This window comes from Dreissena polymorpha, chromosome 9 (genome assembly GCF_020536995.1).
Source record: "Dreissena polymorpha isolate Duluth1 chromosome 9, UMN_Dpol_1.0, whole genome shotgun sequence".
Taxonomy (NCBI): domain Eukaryota; kingdom Metazoa; phylum Mollusca; class Bivalvia; order Myida; family Dreissenidae; genus Dreissena; species Dreissena polymorpha.
The window spans coordinates 76117143-76136011 of NC_068363.1; the positions used below are offsets into that span (position 1 = coordinate 76117143).

The following is an 18869-nucleotide window of genomic DNA, read 5'->3' on the forward strand; positions in this document are numbered from 1 at the left end:
GTACAATCCACACATAGCACATCATTAGAACTAATACTCATTTTGAACATTAATCATATGCAAATTTAATTGTTTGTTTTATGTATTGTCAAATATTATATTTTCAAATGGTCACTTGCCTTGAAAAACAGACTAGAGGATAGTAAAGAGAATTTCGCTCCTGATAAACGAGCCTCTCTCTGGGAAAACGGGGCTTAATGCATGTGTGTACAGTGGCATCCTATGTTAGCCTGTTAATGCATGTGTGTACAGTGGCGTCCTATGTTAGCCTGTTAATGCATGTGTGTACAGTGGCGTCCTATGTTAGCCTGTTAATGCATGTGTGTACAGTTGCGTCCTATGTTAGCCTGTTAATGCATGTGTGTACAGTGGCGTCCTATGTTAGCCTGTAAATGCATGTGTGTACAGTTGCGTCCTATGTTAGCCTGTTAATGCATGTGTGTACAGTTGCGTCCTATGTTAGCCTGTTAATGCATGTGTGTACAGTTGCGTCCTATGTTAGCCTGTTAATGCATGTGTGTACAGTGGCGTCCTATGTTAGCCTGTTAATGCATGTGTGTACAGTGGCGTCCTATGTTAGCCTGTGTGTACAGTGGCGTCCTATGTCAGCCTGTTAATGCATGTGTGTACAGTGGCGTCCTATGTTAGTCTGTTCAGCCCGCACTGGCTAATTAGAAAAAAAACTTTCCGCTTTAATGGTAGTTTTCGTTAAATGATGTCTCTTTACACTCATGCATTGTGCCCTGTTTTCCCACAACGATGCTCATTATTCTGGAGTTTATTATGCCTCTATGGTACAAAGAAATGGTACCCTTTCCTAAAGATTCAATTGAAAGTTTTCTATATTTGTGTTTTTTCCCCAAAGCGTTTTTTCCATACTGAATTACTTCCGGGAAATTACCTGTCAATATGTTTTAAGTCTCACACCAGTGATCTACTGCATGGATTGCCAGAAACTCGTGTCAGAAAATTACCCGCATTCAAGTCTACAGACCAATTTGGGACGTAGGTTAATGAATGATGTGTGTGCTTTGTTCGAGATTCACTTTTAACCGTTCTTTAGTTACCAATACTAAATATTGAATATGATCCGAGTCGCGCGAAAAGGTGTCGCATGCGATAGACGGACAGCGCAGCTCCAGATCAGCCTGCACATTCGCGCAGTCTTGTCAGGGGCTATCATGTCCGCTATAAAGTATCGCAAGGTCTCCTGGTCTTAGCGGACAGAGTTACCCCGATTTACTGCCCAATATGCGATCTCGACAGTGCTTTTTACATATCGAAAGCGACTGAGACCTTGACCTCTGATCTCAACATGGATCTGTTCATACATCCCTAAAAACTTAGCAGCATAAAGCCGCATTCTATAAACACTGAGCTCAATGCATGCATGTAAAGTGTCGTCACTGATTAGCGTGTGCAGTCCGCAAAGGCTTGTCTGGGACACTTCGCTTTTATGGCATTTTTCTTTGAAAGGACGCTATTATGTAATAAAATCCATTCTAGGCGGAAAGTGTCGGGGACGATTGAACTTTACCGGTACGCAACACTTCACATCAAACAGCGTACCCTAACCCTTACCCTTAACACATAACAATTAACGCAACACATTATAATCCTTTTATCCTATATATTTCTTTAGTATCGGGGGCTACCGACCCAAAATCCCCGCTTTGTCGATGGTGGTAAACAACTGCGTACCGGTAAAGTTCAATCTAGCCAAGGGTCGTCCCTGATTAGCCTCTGCCAACTTCACAGGCTAATATGGTACGACACTTTACGGACATGCATTAAGGTTAGTTTTCCCAGAAAATTTTTCAGCAACGCTTAACTAGATCAATGACGTCACTAGATCAATGACGTGTAATCTGACACCGATATCAGATGATATACGATTGAAGACATCATTTATGTTTGGGATTGCAACATTTAAAAAATACAAATGAGCCGTGCTCTGTTAAATGCAGTGCGTAAAGTGTCGTCCCAGATTAGCTTGTGCAGTCCGCATAGGCTAGTAAGGGACAACACTTTCCGCCTCAACTGAATTTCATCCAAGAGAATTTTTTAAAGCGAAAAATATAATAAAAGCGGAAAGTGTCTGCACAGGCTAATCTGGGACAACACTTAACACACATGCATTAAACCCCCTTTTCACAAAGCAAGGTTCAAATCAAATGGTAAGGAGGTAACACTGTTGATTAATAAAAAGCCACAAAACGGTGCCATTTTATATATTTGCATTTGCAATCTCAATAACAGCAGAATCAACAATCAAACTGAATGATTACTTTATGTACAGTTTATGTGAACAACATTATTCCAAACTCACAACTGCAGATAAGAACTGAAGAAAACACAAGGGCCTTAGCAAAATCTAAGAAATAAAAAAGATGCAATCTTGGTACGCGGATTCTGTTCAATTTAAAAAAGAACTAATGCCATCCACCTCACCTACGAGTCAAGTTGGTATATAACATGTATGGTCATGATATTTCTCTATCAACAGCCTTCACATACTGTAGAATCAATATCATTCCTTTGACATGAATTTTCGTTCATTTCTTGGTGTACAGTAACCTATACATGAATTTTACACAAACACATTGGACTTGGACCTAAACCAAAATCATTTTTTCACCAAAAATCCATTGACGTGTCCACGAAAAGGTCATTTCTGAAAAAACACAGAATTTCGTGCCAACGAATAAGTGATTTTACAGTATTTTAGATCCACTGAAAGCCATTTTCTTAAATACATAACACAAGTTATACATTTTATGTCTTCTAAAATTTAATAATTTATACTAAATCAAGAAAGCATTAAATTAGCTGTTACACTTAAAATAATGCTCTATTAAACGAAAAACATCTATTTCAGAAGGATGTAATACCACCATACAATGTTTCATGCTATAAAGGAAAAGAAAGATTCCATTAAAACAAAAAAACCATGCACCAGTTAGAAAAACACACTGTGTACTAAAGCACTCATAAAATATTATTAATATGTCAAAGACAAAAGAATAATGAAACCTTGGAATGTCTTAAAAGAAAATGATGAACATGAGATATATGAAGTATTGAATGCCTCTCCAGACCACGCTGCTTTAACAACAGGGAGTATAATATATGCACTGAGCAACGGGTACTCTTGCAAATTCACAATCATTGAATGTACAACTTATGTTTCTTATTTGATAATATTTAAGTATAATAATGTTACTTTAACACAGCATATTGATAAGAATATTATACTAAATATTGCAAGGATTTCAATACACCATTTAATGAGACATAATTGTTGAGTGCACATCTCTTGCAATAATGAATACAACACAAAACGTTAAAACAATCGTGTGTGAATAAAAACCATCGAACAATGCCCACAGCAAAAACTATTGAGTCTAATGGTTATTATATATAAGAAATTTAACGGCCCCTGTACAACGAAAATACTTCTACTCCTGCTGGAATGGCATGAGGAAAATCAGGGTTATTTCAATTAAAAATATTCCGTTTGAAAGAAAAATATATTAAAAATGTATATTTTTTAACAGTTCTCGGTGGTTATAGTGTATATTTTACCATACCTTTGGTTAAAAAAAAACAGTGTACTTAATAGATTCAGTGAAGAGCCAATACACACGTTAACATATAAGGAAACGCTTCCATTAATAATCACCAGATTGTTAGATTTAAAGGAATTATTTGCATTTTTATCAGCAAGATGTCATTTAGAAATAATGTCTTAATAATTATTCTACACATAATTTTAGTGATGCAATTGTGCTGTCTCCACTCAAGTACTTTTATTCCATAATCCATTCAGCAAATAAATTAAAAATGTTCCTTATTACAAATAAATTGATTTGAGTTCAGATAACCGATAAGAATAAAAAAACTGTATGTTACTCAACAAAATGGTAAATAACTAATAAAACTAGAGCTTTGTCACAGACGTGATGAATACCCCCAAATGCCGCATTTACACATAATATTTTGCATGTCGTCTTCACAAAAAACAGCGGACACCATGCTCAATTTTTAAAACGCACTTAGTGACCCCTTGACCTAGTTTTTGACCCACAAAGGCCCATGTTCTAACTTGGCATTTAGATCATCTCCATAAAACTTCTGACCAAGTTTGGAGAAGATCGGATGTAAACTACTTGAATTAGAGAGCGGACACTATGCTGAATGTTAAAAAACGCACTAAGTGACCCCTTGACCTAGTTTTAGGCCCGGCATGGCCCATGTTCAAACTTGTCCTTGAGATCATTTAGATAAAATTTGTGACCAAGTTTGGTGAGGACTGGATGAAAACTAATTGAATTAGAGAGCAGACAACATGGTGAGGTCTAAAACGCACTAAGATACCTTGTGACCTAGTTTTTGACCTGGCATGACCCATATTCAAACTTGACCTAGAAATCATCTAGATACAACTTCTGACCAAGTTTGGTGAAGATTGGATGAAAACTACTTGAATTCGAGAGCGGTGAACATTGTGATGTTTAAAACGCACTAAGTGACCCCGTGACCTTGTTTTGACCCGGCATAACCCTTATTCAAACTTGCCCTAGACATTATCAAGATACAACTTCTGACCAATTTTGGTGAAGATTGGATAAAAACTACTTGAATTAGAGAGCGGACAACACGGTGAGGTTTAAAACAAACTAAGTGACCCCGTGACCTAGTTTTTGACCCCGCATGGCCCATGTTCAAACTTGACTTACACATCATCTAGTTACAACTTCTGACCAAGTGTGGTGAAGATCGGATTTAAACTACTTGAAATAGAGAGCGGACACCATGCTCAATGTGTTAAACGTACTAAGTGACCCTGTGACCTAGTTTTTGATCTGGCATGGCCCATGTTCGAACTTGGCCTTCAGATCATCTAGATAAAACTTCTGACCAAGTTTGGTGAAGATCGGATGAAAACTACTTGAATAAGAGAGAGGACACCATGCTGAATGTTAAAAAACGCACTAAGTGACCCCGTGACCTAGTTTTCGACCCGGCAAGGCCCATGTTTGAACATGGCCTTAAGAGCATCTAGATACAACTTCTGACCAAGTTTGGTAAAGATCGGATGAAAACTACTTGAATTAGAGAGCGGACAACATGCTGAATGTTTAAAACGCACCAAGTGACCCAGTGACCTAGTTTTTGACCCCGCAAGGCCCATGTTCGAACTTGGCCTAGACATCATGTAGATACAACTTCTGACTAAGTTTGGTGAAGATCTGATAACAAACTACTTGAATTAGAGAGCGGACAACATGCTAAATGTTTAAAACGCACTAAGCGACCCCGTGACCTAGTTTTTGACCCGGCAAGGCCCATGTTCGAACTTGGCCTAGACATCATCTAGATACAACTTCTGAACAAGTTTGGTGAAGATCGGATGAAAACTACTTGAAATAGAGAGCAGACACTTAATAGGGACCGACCGACAGACAGACAAGCTCACTCCTATATACCCCCCTAAACTTCGTTTGTGGGGGTATAATCATGTTACCGGTAGTTGTCTACGTATTAACAAGAAAATTGACAAATTAAAAAAGAACAAAACAGGTGCGATATATTTTACAAGTGTGGGCAAAATAATGGAAGAGGCCCCACCAACAAATCTTGCGAAATCTCCGACAAAGATGATTTTAATGACAAGATATCACATAAGATGCATCTAGAATACAACATCAATAAGGAAGTGAACCAAGCATTTGTTTTTTTAAATGTTAATTATTTAATGACAATGTTCAAAGTCCGTCTTTAAAATTTAAAAAAACTTATGTTACTATAACTCAAAATATTGCCACAATGATATGATTACAATTAAAATACACATTTCACTCAATTTAACTAAATATGTATACATACACCATACATAAGGCCCTTATTTAATGAACTCATTCATATGTGTATTTAACTTGTTTGTCCAATCCATGCAAATGAACTGCACTTAGCACAATCTCAGGGAAAAATAAATATCTGTGATTTAATTAACAACATAAAATAATAAACAAGTCAATGCCTTTTTGTACATAATGCTAGCTGTCATTCAGGCTTATTTTAATGACCAGAAAATGGATTTAACCCTTTCCAACTCAGAAGCAAAGTGAGAATGGCTATGTGCAAAAAGCATAAAACCAGAACAGCCTGCGAGTAACTTGCAGTCTATTCAGGTTTTATGCTGTTTGCTGCTCATCAGTAGCTAAGGGTTGAAAATGAAGCCTTAAACACTTGAATATAGCAAGAAAGGTCTTCAATTGAATTCCACTTTCTAAGTGACTACAAATGCGTCCAAATACAAATCTAAGTGGTAAAGGGTTAAAGAGTGCACACTTTTAGTTTACTGATGCAAACAAACCTCATTTAATAACCAACATGTTAATGCCTTTTTCAAAATAGTTATAGTAATTAAATGATCTCAGACTTGCTAAAGGGTGCTGGATTCATAATAGCATTGTATTTCAATTAAATTCAATTTGAACTTTGTAAATGAACAAAAACCAAAGAATGAACAAAAAGAAAATAAATAAAAAAAGGCAAATAACATAAAGTATAAAAACAAATTAAAGTAGATCCTAAAAGACATGTAATTGTATCTGCAAAGCACGCTTGCATAGTTGATAAACAGAAAGTAACTCCACGTATGGTTCAGGTGAAGCCGTGACTAGCTTTGTCCATTTGAACCTCACTCTGCGAAAATGGGTCTTAATGCACGTACATAAAGGGTGATCCAAGCTGAGCCTGTCCAGATAGTTCTTTTAATAAGAAAAATTCCATATAAGCCGAAAATGTTGTACCGGATAAACCTGTGCAAACTGCAAAAGCAAACCTTGGGAGACACTTTATGCACATGCATTAAGACCCATTTTCGCAGAGCATGGCTCATTTATTCAGTGTCTTTGGTGTTTTGTACAGGGTCCCATGCCTTGGAATGCGTCCTGTCCGGCCAAGAATGATAAAAACCTGAAATTGTATATTGTTCTATAGATTATATAATAAAACATGAATTAAATACACATATTTAAACATATAATGATGACTTTGTCTTGAATTGGGAATTCCACGGATATATTAGGCAGTTAAGGACAACATCCTGTGTATTTTTCTGTCTATATATGTAATACTAAATATAATAAATTAAAACTGTCAGCATATAAAATCCAAGCATTTTTCGTTTTGCAAAGATACCGAAATCAACATGTTATTCAACTTTACCTCAGTTGAAGGTATTATTGAATTTTGGTAGTGTTCTGATTAAAATTTAAAAACTGAAAAAAAAGTGTTGTTTTTTTCTTGGCATTACTTTCAGTGATAATGGACATTGGCTATTCTAATAGTTAAGTGTTGTGTCTTTCCAAATGTATATAAACTAAATTAAAGCTGTAACAATGTACAAGTGTTACATGTAGTTACTACCGGTACTTGTCAAATTGTCAAAACTGTTTTTTTCACCTATCCTGAAGTAAAATGTAACCGTTTGCTAAAGTAGCAACACCAATAAAATCTATGATATGCAAGTATAAAAATAACAGCACATAAAGAAGCATCATTCTTAAGAATGTGTGCAATATTTCAAACCTCATATGTCTAGTTAGTACAGTGTAACACGGATGCTAAAGAATATAATTATCACGTCAACATATAAAATAGCCCAAAGTAAATTGGTTTCTATGTAAAATGTGTTTAGTGAATGTGTGCACAGGCTAATCAGGGACAACAAGTTCCGCCTACTCTTGATTTTTACTATGAAAAAACTTCCTTTGTGTTTAGTGGATGTGTGCACAGGCTAATCAGGGACAACAAGTTCCGCCTACTCTTGATTTTTACTATGAAAAAACTTCCTTTGTGTTTAGTGGATGTGTGCACAGGCTAATCAGGGACAACAAGTTCCGCCTACTCTTGATTTTTACTATGAAAAAACTTTCTTCAAGCTAACAATGCAATAAAAGCGGAAAATGTTGTACCTGCCCAGGCTAAACTAGGACAACATGTTGTTCTCAAGCATTAAACCCTCTCTTACTAGAGCACAATTCAATAATCATTTTTAAAACTGGTGAAAATCAAATACTTTTATTCCTTGGCCTCACTTAATTATAGATTGTTTATTGGTATAGAAACTTAAAGTTTTAATATCAATTCATATCTGTCGGAAACCAAACTATGTTTGGCTTGGCCTCACTTAATTATAGATTGTTTATTGGTATAGAAACTTAAAGTTGGAAGTTTTAATATCAATTCATATCTGTCGGAAACCAAACTATGTTTAGCTTGGCCTCACTTAATTATAGATTGTTTATTGGTATAGAAACTTAAAGTTTTAATATCAATTTATATCTGTCAGAAACCAAACCATGTTTAGCTTGGCCTCACTTGAAGTTTTAATATCATCTGAAAACTGTGCAAACCAAGACATTGTTCCTTGGGCTCACTCAGTGGTTTTTGCACCACTTTAGGAATGGAACCAGGCCAATTTGGATAGGGAAAAATCATGGCGTTTTGACCAAAATTGGGAAATTAATGCTGTTCTTTTTTGCTAACAAATGCTTAAACAAGAGGGCCTGAAAGGGCCAAAGTCACTCACCTGAGATAACAATATATTATTGGGACAAATCTTCTGACCAAGTTTCATGAAGATCAGAAAATAAATGTGGCCTCTAGAGTGTTAACAAGGTTTTACTATAGCCATATAAGGAAAAATGCCCCGCCCCCTGGCAGCCATGTTTTTCAACCAACCGGCATCATTTTTTAACTCTTCCAAGATATTATCGGGATGAATCTTTTGGCCAAGTTTCATGAAGATTGGACAGTAAATGTGGCCTCTAGAGTGTTAACAAGATTTTACTATAGCCATATAAGGAAAAATGCCCCGCCTCTTGGAAGCCATGTTTTTCAAGCAAACATAACTTTTTTCGAACTCATCCTAAATATAATTGAGACCAATCTTCTGACTAAACTTCATGAAGATTGGACAATAAATGTGGCCTCTACAGTGTTAACAAGGTTTTACTAAAGCCATATATAGCCATATAAGGAAAAATGCCCCGCCCCTTGTGGCCATGTTTTTAAAGAAACCAAAACCATTTTCGAACTCATCCAAGATATCATTGGGACAAATCTTCTGACCAAGTTTCATGATGAGCGGAAAATAAATGTGACCTCTAGAGTGTAAACAAGGTTTTACTATAGCCATATATAAGGAAAAATGCCCCACCCCCGTGGTGGCCATGTTTTTCAACCAACCAGCATCATTTTTGAACTCTTCCAAGATATTATTGGGATGAATCTTCTGACCAAGTTTCATGAAGATCAGACTATAAAGGTGGCCTCTAGAGTGTTAACAAGATTTTGCTATAGCCATATACAGCCATATAAGGAAAAATGCCCCACCCCTTGGCAGCCATGTTTTTCAAGCAAACGTAACCATTTTGGAACTCATTCAAGATATCATTGAGACCAAATTTCATTGGACAATTAATGTGGCCTCTAGAGAGTTAACAAGGCAAATGTTGACAAGGCACAACGCATGACGGACAAAAGGCGATCACAAAAGCTCACAATGAGCACGTTGTGCTCAGGTGAGCTACGAAATAGAATAAAAGTGTTGAGAATGAAGGCGGATACCAGCCCCGATTTGGAACGAAAAAAAACCACTGTCACTTAAAGTTGTATTATCATTTGAAAACGTGAAAAACGTAACATATTTTTACCTTGGCCTCACTTGAAGAGATCGTTCACCTTGGGTAGAGGGGCGAGACCACCAGAGATGTCTGGCAGGCGACCGATGTCCGGCAGGTTCTGTATATGAGACTTGAGCTCATGACGGACTATGTTCACCTTGGCCAGCTTGTTTTTGTACTCCTGAGAATCCAACAGATTAAATGAGGTTACAACTAGGTATATTAAATGCTTAATGTGGTTACAGATAGCTAAATAATAATTAAATGTGTGTTTGTTTGTTTGTTTGAGAAGTTCTGAATATGGGACTTCTGGGAAAACTGGGCTGAAAGCATGTGTGTAAAAAGTTGTCCCAGATTACCTTCAGAAAAGACACAGTCTGCCTAGACTGGATTTGGATTTAAGTTTAAAAGAGACTTCCTTTAAACAAACAATTCTATACATTAACAAGAAATTGCTAGCAATATTGTCCCCTACCGGTGAAACTCCACCATTGTCAGTAATATTTTATTTTTTGTTGTTGCCATAGCAACCAGAATTCTCGACGTAGGAACGAAATGAAATGACGTGCATACTCTCCATATTGCCATCTATCCACGTTTCAAGTTTAATGAAAAAATATGAAGACCTTTTAAATTTATCGCAGGATCCAGAAAAGTGTGACGGACTGTCAGACTGACAGACACACAGAGCACAAACCATAAGTCCCCTCCGGTTTCACCAGTAGGGGACAAAAAAAGTATACAATTTACTGCATGCATTAAACCCTGTTTTCCCAGAACGCAGCTCAATCACATCGCCATATTTGCCCAATACCTGGAGCCTCTTCTCTGCATGGTTCAGTTGTTCGGTCTGTGAGATGATGAAGGCCCGCAGCATCTTGGCCAGGTTCTTCCGTTCCTCCATCTCACTGTGAAGGCGTTTGTTGTAGTCCGTGAGTAACGAGCAGGCGCTGTCCACTGTGTTGGATAATTTGCGGGCAGAGTCCTTATCTGAAAGGAATAGAGCTTTGTGGATTCTACAAGTAACTTTTTTTTATAGGAAAAGAAGCAAGAGCACTGCATAGCGGGTGCCAACGCTCGGCTGTGGGTGCAGTTTTGAATAAATGAAAGCTTGTCAGAAGAAAAGGAAGAAAGGTAAGTGGCGAGAAGAACTCATCTGAGAGACTATGCATCTGTAGATTTTGTTTAATTTTTACTTGTATTTTTTTTTATTATGTTAAAGTTTCATATTAGAGGTCACAGTGACCTTGACCTTTGACCATCTACATATGAAGTTTCAAAGTTGAAGGTGGAAGCACTTTGATTTTAGAGCCTATGTTTCAGTTTTATATTAGATGTCACAGTGACCTTGACCTTTGACCTAGTGACCCAAAAATGGGTGTGGCATGTAGAACTAATCAAGGTGCATTTACATATGAAGTTTCAAAGTTGTAGGTGGAAGCACTTTGATTTTAATGCCTATGTTAAAGCTTTATATTAGAGGTCACAGTGACCTGTGACCTAGCGACCCAAAAATGGGTGTGGCGTGTGGACCTCATCAAGGTGCAGCTAGATATGAAGTTTTAAAGTTGCAGATGGAAGCACTTTGATTTTAGAGCCAATGTTAAGGTTTTAGCGTAACATGGACGGTGGACGCCGGACAACGAGCTGGCTATGACAATACCTCGTGTTTTCTCAGAAAAACAGCCAAGCTAAGAAAATAAGTTCCGGTATAGGTCATTGTGCAGCAAACCATGGGTTGAGCCAAATGTTTTGAAAGTAATTCCACAGCCTGTTAATCTAACTTATTCATCTTTATAGCCAATGGGGCTATGAAACTTTCAACATTTCATAGGCAGGGGCTGTTGGATTAATCATCATTATTTTTTTAATGACATCATGGAAGCATTACAACAGTCCTAATATATCTCTGTTGCAATAAGTGGGATGACTTGTTAATAAGGTGTTCACATTCCGATTCCAATATTGAAATTTTTGCTTCTTTAAAGAGTTATTTCAGTCTGAGAGTTCTAAATTGTATTTTTCTCAATTTCGTGGTTTTCAAAATTTGGTTCCACAAAAAGGCTTTGAAGATGACAAGATCTTGACCAATCAGAAGGGACCCGGCCCCATTCCCAAAATGCTATTTTTCAAATACTAACCATGAAGTTTTGCAAGCTGTGAAATGTCTGACACCTCAGGTGGCAGCTTCGCGATCTTTTCCCGTATTTCAGCGTCGCAGGATGCTGAACTTTCGAGGGCGGTCAGTCGCTTGATGAGTGCCTCTGCCTGAAAGAAATGTTCATGTTTGTCTGGCTAACAAACACAAGCAAGAGAAAAGTAGTTAAGAGAGATTGGTAGAGAAGTATTTGAGCCTTCCTCTGGGAAAATGTGGCTTTACGCATGTGCAGTCCAAACAATCTGGGAAAATGGGGCTTTACGCATCTGCAGTACAAACAATTTGGGAAAATGGGGCTTAACGCATGTGCAGTCCAAACAATCTGGTAAAATGGGGCTAAACGCATGTGCAGTCCAAACAATCTGGGAAAATGGGGCTTAACGCATGTGCAGTCAAAACAATCTGGGAGAATGGGGCTTAACGCATGTGCAGTCCAAACAAACAAATCAGGGATGGCACATTTCGCTTAAATCAAATGTTTCATATTTCAAGGAAGTCTGTTCTAAAAGAAAATCCAGTCTAAGCCAGAAGTGTCGTCTCAGATTAGCCTGTGCTGACTGCACATGCTAATCTTGGACGCACTTGCATTAACCCCAGTTTCCCAATGTCGCTCATTTTTATTAAGACAGACATGACTTTTACCATGTTCATGTAACTGTTCACTCCCCGTTTTTTAATTTTTGTAACCAACTTAAATTTTAGAGGATACTCATCATAGGATAGGATAGGATGTACACATGTTTAATCTCAATGTTTACCTTTATCATTGGAGAAACTGACATGTACCTTACAAAAAAGAAATAACCTTAAACAATATTATTTTTGTAATTTCCTTTAAATGCTCAGCACTTAACCTAAAATAGTGGGAGAACTTTGTTGGATAACTTTGCATCAACATGAAAACAGAGATTCATAGTAATTCCTGCGTTTTGTTGCGGAGTGTGTATGTCTTTAAGGCGGGGTAATCAAACGTCACAAAAAAGGATATTTTAAGGCACTTGATCTCCATGACAAGTGTCCATAATTTTTAATGTGATTTTTACTTTCCCTCAAACAATAAAGTTGGATGATTTGTTTTTATTAACATGTGTAATTTGATTTAGCATAACAGCATCTTCTTTTGTGAATATAATTGACGTTAAATAAATACGATATTTTAAGGTGCCGTACCTTTATTTACACATGAAATGTTAATTGACTTAAAAATGTTATATCCAATAGGACAATCTGCCAGAACATTCAGCTTGTCCAGGAGGAGTGAATGACTGGAGTTTTTTTACCTGATAACATTTGACAGATAATTAAACATACAGCTTCATCATAATGTCCCAGGTACAACAAATTGTTTAATCAAACAATTGTCAGCCATACAAACTTTTACTTACATCATAATGTCCGAGGTCTTCAGGCTTCAAGGCATCAATCTCCTCTTTCAGTGACACTTGTTCAGCCTCGTCACGTGCCGACCTTCGCTTCTTGGTTACCAGTTCTGGCTGCAGTGGCTGTGAGGGTCGCTTTGTGGGCTTCATGGGAGCCTTTGTAGCGAGGACGTCCTCAATTGAGACGGTGGTGCCATCTTTAGCTGTTATAGCAAATTGGTGGTCAGTTAACAAGTCAAACCTTTTTCTGAAAAAACTAAGCGATTTAAGCAGTAAAAATGTATTTATATAGCAAGAAGTTACTTCATTACAAATCTGTTTTTCACAGCAAAACTTTATGTGGGGCAGCAGGACATGGTATTTTATGCCTTATCCTAAATTAAAAGTGTGTGTGTTCTACATGCAGAGTGAGGACGTCGTCATATGTAACAGTGGTCCCATCTTTAGCTGTTATAGCAAATTGCAGATTTATACTGGTATTTCAAAACAACTGTGCAGTTTATAGGCTAATAGGGGACAACATTTCCCCTTTTATGGATTTTTTTGTTTCAAGGAAGTCAATTCCAAACAAAAATCTAGCCTAAGTAGAAAGTCTTGTCCCTGCACAGGCTCATCTGGGACACCACTTTACACACATGTATTTAACCCTTTGAGTGCTGGGACCGAATTTTGAAGGCCTTTGCAAACAGTTTGGATCCAGATGAGACGCCACAAAATGTGGCGTCTCATCTGGATCCAAACTGCTATTCTGATAGTATTCTTTGAAAAACAATCGAAGAAAATGCTAATTTTAGAAATTCAGCAGACTACATTTTAGCAGAAGACAAATTTCCCAGCATGCAAAGGGTTAACCATACTTTCCCAGAGCGAGACACATATAATGGCATTTCAAAACAACCATACAATCTATATGACTAACTTATTCACTTCATTTTCTTGACAGGGTTTTTTGCAAATGAATTTACACTTTTTGACGTAAGACATTGGTTCAGGATTTTTCCCTAATTTTACACATCTTCTGTGGCGAGTTCAAAATGCACACTTTTTGTGAGAAAATCAAGCCATTAAAAGCACTTACAACAATACTAAATTTACACAGCAAAAAGTTGTGTTCATGAACAAATAATGTGGGAAATAAAAGATGGGTATTTAATTCCTAAACCCTGACTTGAAATGTCAGAACACTAGAAGATATAGGATTACATAAGGTATAGGATTGAGCTTAATTTTGGCAGGGTGGCAAGCTAGACCAGAGAATGGACATTTTCTTATAATTTTCTAAAACAAAGGAATTTCTAAGTCAAGTACTTGTAACTAAGGTTCACAAACAAAGTGGTCTTTATTGACATTGAATATTTGCTTACGTTTAATAAATTTCAGCATAATTTATTATATTAAAAATTTGTTTTATTATAAGTCAAGACGAGTGCTATTATTTGGCTTAAAGACAAGCAATAGTTTATACGCTATACAATTCTGCTTTGGACTTATTTAAATATGTTGGCATTACAAAAAATATATATTTTTAATGATTTTTGAAATCAGAAATGCTTGATTTTTAGAATATCAGAGTTAATACTTTGTAAGCAATAGTCTATTGAAATATAATATATCGTGGTTAAGTAATATTGGCTCTAAAGTATCTTATGACACCAAGAATTTGTTATTAACCCTTTCCTGCTCCGAAGCAAAGAGAAAATGGCTACTTGCAACCAGCATAAATCCAAGACAGCCTGCGATAAAACAGCAGTCTGTTCAAGTATCAGGCTGTTTGCTGCTGATCAGTATCATAGGGTTGCCAGCCCGCCAGCCCGCGCACATTCGCCAATCTAATAACCAGTTTTTTCCTTCGGAAAACCTGGTTAAAAACCTGGTTAAAAAGCATATCTGAGGGTGAAAAGGTTAAGGAAGCCAAAATGTTACGTCAATTTTGTTACCCAGATTGTCTTTGAGATTCTTCATAAAGTCCTTGGTATACACGCCCCGTTCTTCCCAAATGTTGAGGATTCTATCCAGGGACTGTTTCTGCTTGTCGCCAGCATCTCTGTAGAAGAAACACATCACCAGCTAAATAATAATATTAATAGACCGTGCTCTGTGAAAAAAGGGCTTAGTGCATGTGTGTAAAGTGTCGTCCCAGATAAGTTTGTGCAGTCCACACAGGCTAATCAAGGACGACACTTTCTGTCTTAACTAGATTTTTGCTAAGAAGGGACTTTCTTGAAAGGAAAAATATCATAAAACAGAAAGTGTCGTCCCTGATTAGCATGTGCGGACTGCACAGGCTAATCTGGGACGGCACTTAATGTACATGCATTAAACCCCCTTTTCGCAGAGCACTCCTCATATATAGCAGGGACCTGATAGAGCAACAAATAGTTAAGCCTCACTCTGGGAAAAGCAGGCTTCATTCATTGTGTTAACCCTTTGCATGCTGGGAAATTTGTCGTCTGCTAAAATGTTGTCTGCTAAATTTCAAAAATTAGCTTTTTCTTTGATTTTTTTCAAAGAATAGCAAACAGTTTGGATCCAGACGAGACGCTACAGAAATGAGACGCCACGTTCTGTGGCGTCTCATCTGGATCCAAACTGTTTGCACAGGCCTTCAAAATTCTGTTCCCGCACTGAAAGGGTTAAGTGATGTTCCAGCTTAGCCTGTGCAGTCAAGACAGGCTAATTTGGGACAACAGTCTACATCTCGACTGGATTTTCATTAATAAGAGACCTCCTTTAAACGAAAATACATAAAAGCTGAGAGGGTCGTCCCTGATGAGATGGGCAGACTGGGACAACACATTTATGCAAGTGCATTAAGCCCAGTTTCCACAGAACAAGGCTTAAAGGGACCTTTTCACGTTTTAGTAAATTGACAAAATTGAAATAATTATTTCAGACTTGCAAATTTTCCTTGTTGTTATAATATTTTCGAGGAAACAGAAATACTGAACATTTACCATGCTCTAAAATATCTATTATATGCATCCTTTGACGATTTAAAAACTTGAAAATTATAAAGCATTACAAACGGGAAACGATAGAATAATTTAGAGTTTTGTTGTAATCGTTACATTTTGTGACATTACGAGGATTGCTTATATTCAGTATAAAATACACTACCATCTGTATGAGCATGGATGGTCAAGTGGTCTATGTAATAGACTTCTACTCCAAGGGTCAGTGGTTCAAGCCAAGTTGAGGATTTCTTTTTTTTCATTTTCCTTTTTATTCTTGTTTTTTTTTTTAATGGAGCTATTTAGCTCCGATGTTTATATTTATAAATTAAAAGCATTTAATGACAAACTTCAATACATGCCAAAATCTGTAAAATGGTCCTTTTAAAGTCACCTAAACATTCTGGTTCAAACATTTAAATAAGGGGTTTAGCGAAAGCAAAATAGCAGGGGGTGGGGGGGGGGGGGGGGGGCATTTTTATGCCCCATCCTTTTAAAATATATGCCTGTGTATCATTTTTGTCCCTGTTTTATCCCTCAATCTTCTGGTAAATACAAAAACACATAATATGTTTTTATTGGCTAATTACAATGTCATAGGGTAACAAACAGTATTACTTGATATTCATATCAAATTAATATTTATATGAAAAAAACAAAAACAGATTTGGATATATGCGGAATCAAGGCTTACTCTGCCATTCGCCAAAATAGCCAATGGCTATAAATTGACCTATTTGGCTAAAGAAAATTCTATTTAGCTAAAAGTTTTTCTTCATTAAAACTTAAAAATAGCAAAAAATAGCCAAAGTAGCGGAATATTGCCATAGAATTTGAAAGGCGAATTTGGTTAAAGAAATGTTTGATCCAGGGGAAGCCCTGCAGAATTAGTAGTTTAGTGGAAACAGAAATAGTAAGACACATTCCGCAGTTTACCATCTGACAATAGAGTGTTTAGCATGTGTGTTTTTTCATTTAAGTTTGGGTCAGGTAAACGGTCCCAAATGGGACCTTAAAATTGCCAATTGAAGGTTTCTAAAAAAAATATATTTTTTTAGATCATTCAGTCCATCAGGCATCCTCCACTCAGCTCTATAAATTTAACCTTAGCACATTTAATATTGAACACACATTTATTCTCTTTTTTTTTAGCATTTGTTATCAAAACAACAACAACACTAATTTCCCTATTTTCTTAAAAATGCCACAATTTTTCCCAATCAAAAGGGACCCAGCCCCATTCCCAAAATGGTGCAAAAAAACACTGGACAAATTTTTACAAAACAGGTCACCATGCCCTTTTTAGATCCCCCCACCCTTTTTTACTCTTGGTAAATCCCTGATAAAATTTAACCAAAGTTTAAATCAATTAATCATATCAATAAATGAATGGAGTAGGATTTCCAAAAATCTTTAAATTGATCTGATCTGTTCATGAATAACTACCTGAGAACATAACAAGATTGGAATCTGCTCAGTGCTGTGCTATTATAAATTTATTGATCATATGGCATAACGATTATTTTTTTAATTTTACATCAAGTCTGTAGCACTATTTATTAAATATTAATTGATTCGCGATTAAGATGATTAACATGAATGTTAGGGGGCCACATTTCAATTAATGAAGAGACATTTCCCGGATTCCAATAAGATGGGTAACAGACCCAGTCTCAGGGCCTCCCAAAAAATATGTGGTCAGATAAGAAGCATCTCATACTTGTATCCTGTGATAAACGCCTCTCCAAGGACTGTCCCAAAATCCTTCGTGAATTCTGGCCCCTTCTTCTTGCTGTTCTGGATCACATCGTTGGCAAGGTAGATATAAATCAGTCTTCGAGGCGGTGACACTGAAAATATACCACAATAAGAGCCTTGCTCTAGGAACACTGGGTTTCATGAATGTGTGTTAAGCGTTGCCCAACATTAGCCTGAGCAATCCACACACAGGCTTATCAGGGATGACAATTTTTCGTTTAAATAAAGTCCCTTCTAAATAAAAATCCATTTCAGTCGAAATTTCCTCATCCCTTATAACATAAGCCCGTGCAGACATGCTCAGCTCATGCATTAAGCCCTGTTTTCCCAGAACAACACTCATATACAAAAGGACTTTTTGTTTTCAACTTTAGCCACATATGGGAATAAAACAGAAAACAGGAAAATAAAGCAATTAAGCATTTGTGTACAAGCCAACAAAAATAATGTTTTTATGGGGCCTTAAAGCTCTGACCCTTTAGGGATTATGCCACAAAGTTATCACCAGACAACGGACCAACCAACACTGTGGCATGCTCCATATGGTAAACCCCAAAAAGTAGGTCACATGTTTACATGCGTTTTTCACTTACCTTTTTTTAATTCCCGAAGCCAAACTTGTACGATCGTTTTGGAATGCTTTCTATGATGAATAAGCCACAGTGAAAGCGTTTGAATACTCTGTTGCGTCCCGTTTAGTTCGTTTAATTTCTTCGCCAAATTGCTTTCCGAAAAGGATGACATGTTTATTTTCGTTTTTTGTAAAATTTTCAATAGCTTCTCCCACGATTTTCTTTCGAGAGGTTAGATCACACTAACAAGCCGAATGATCCGCTAAAAAGCTTTCTATTTCGTATCGTAATTGATTTTCAATGCACATTTTTTTGCGACACGGTTAAAAACAAAACAAATGTAAATTGCAGTA

General features: G+C 36.9%; 1 protein-coding gene across 3 annotated transcripts; it reads right to left on the reverse strand.

The window, feature by feature from the left end:
- Positions 1–2215: 2215 nt before the first annotated feature.
- LOC127844650 (regulation of nuclear pre-mRNA domain-containing protein 1B-like) lies at positions 2216–18733 on the reverse strand. 3 transcript variants are annotated; one of them, XR_008032852.1, is made up of 9 exons: positions 18538–18733; positions 17907–18036; positions 15173–15279; positions 13242–13438; positions 11840–11993; positions 10513–10688; positions 9729–9879; positions 5327–6984; positions 2216–5011 (listed from the first exon to the last, which is right to left on the reverse strand). XR_008032852.1 is itself a non-coding variant. In XM_052375050.1 (8 exons), exons 1-7 carry the CDS (start codon positions 18686–18688, stop codon positions 9736–9738), a joined length of 1032 nt encoding a protein of 343 aa, XP_052231010.1. In that variant the 5' UTR covers positions 18689–18733; the 3' UTR covers positions 2216–6984; positions 9729–9735. The 3 variants fall into 3 exon arrangements, 2 of the variants coding, with proteins under 2 accessions (XP_052231010.1, XP_052231009.1); XM_052375050.1 differs by having other exon boundaries at positions 2216–6984; positions 11840–11966; XM_052375049.1 differs by having other exon boundaries at positions 2216–6984.
- Between the last annotated feature and the right edge of the window lie 136 nt (positions 18734–18869).

Bases quoted from the DNA above. Each gene is read 5' to 3' on its own strand.
- LOC127844650 (XM_052375049.1), bottom strand. From the start codon at position 18,688: ATGTCATCCTTTTCGGAAAGCAATTTGGCGAAGAAATTAAACGAACTA. The intron at 13,439-15,172 runs GTAACAAAATTG...TTGCTATAACAG, and splicing joins GAATCTCAAAGACAATCTGG to CTAAAGATGGCACCACCGTC. The intron at 10,689-11,839 runs GTTAGTATTTGA...TATTCCTTTCAG, and splicing joins ACAGCTTGCAAAACTTCATG to ATAAGGACTCTGCCCGCAAA.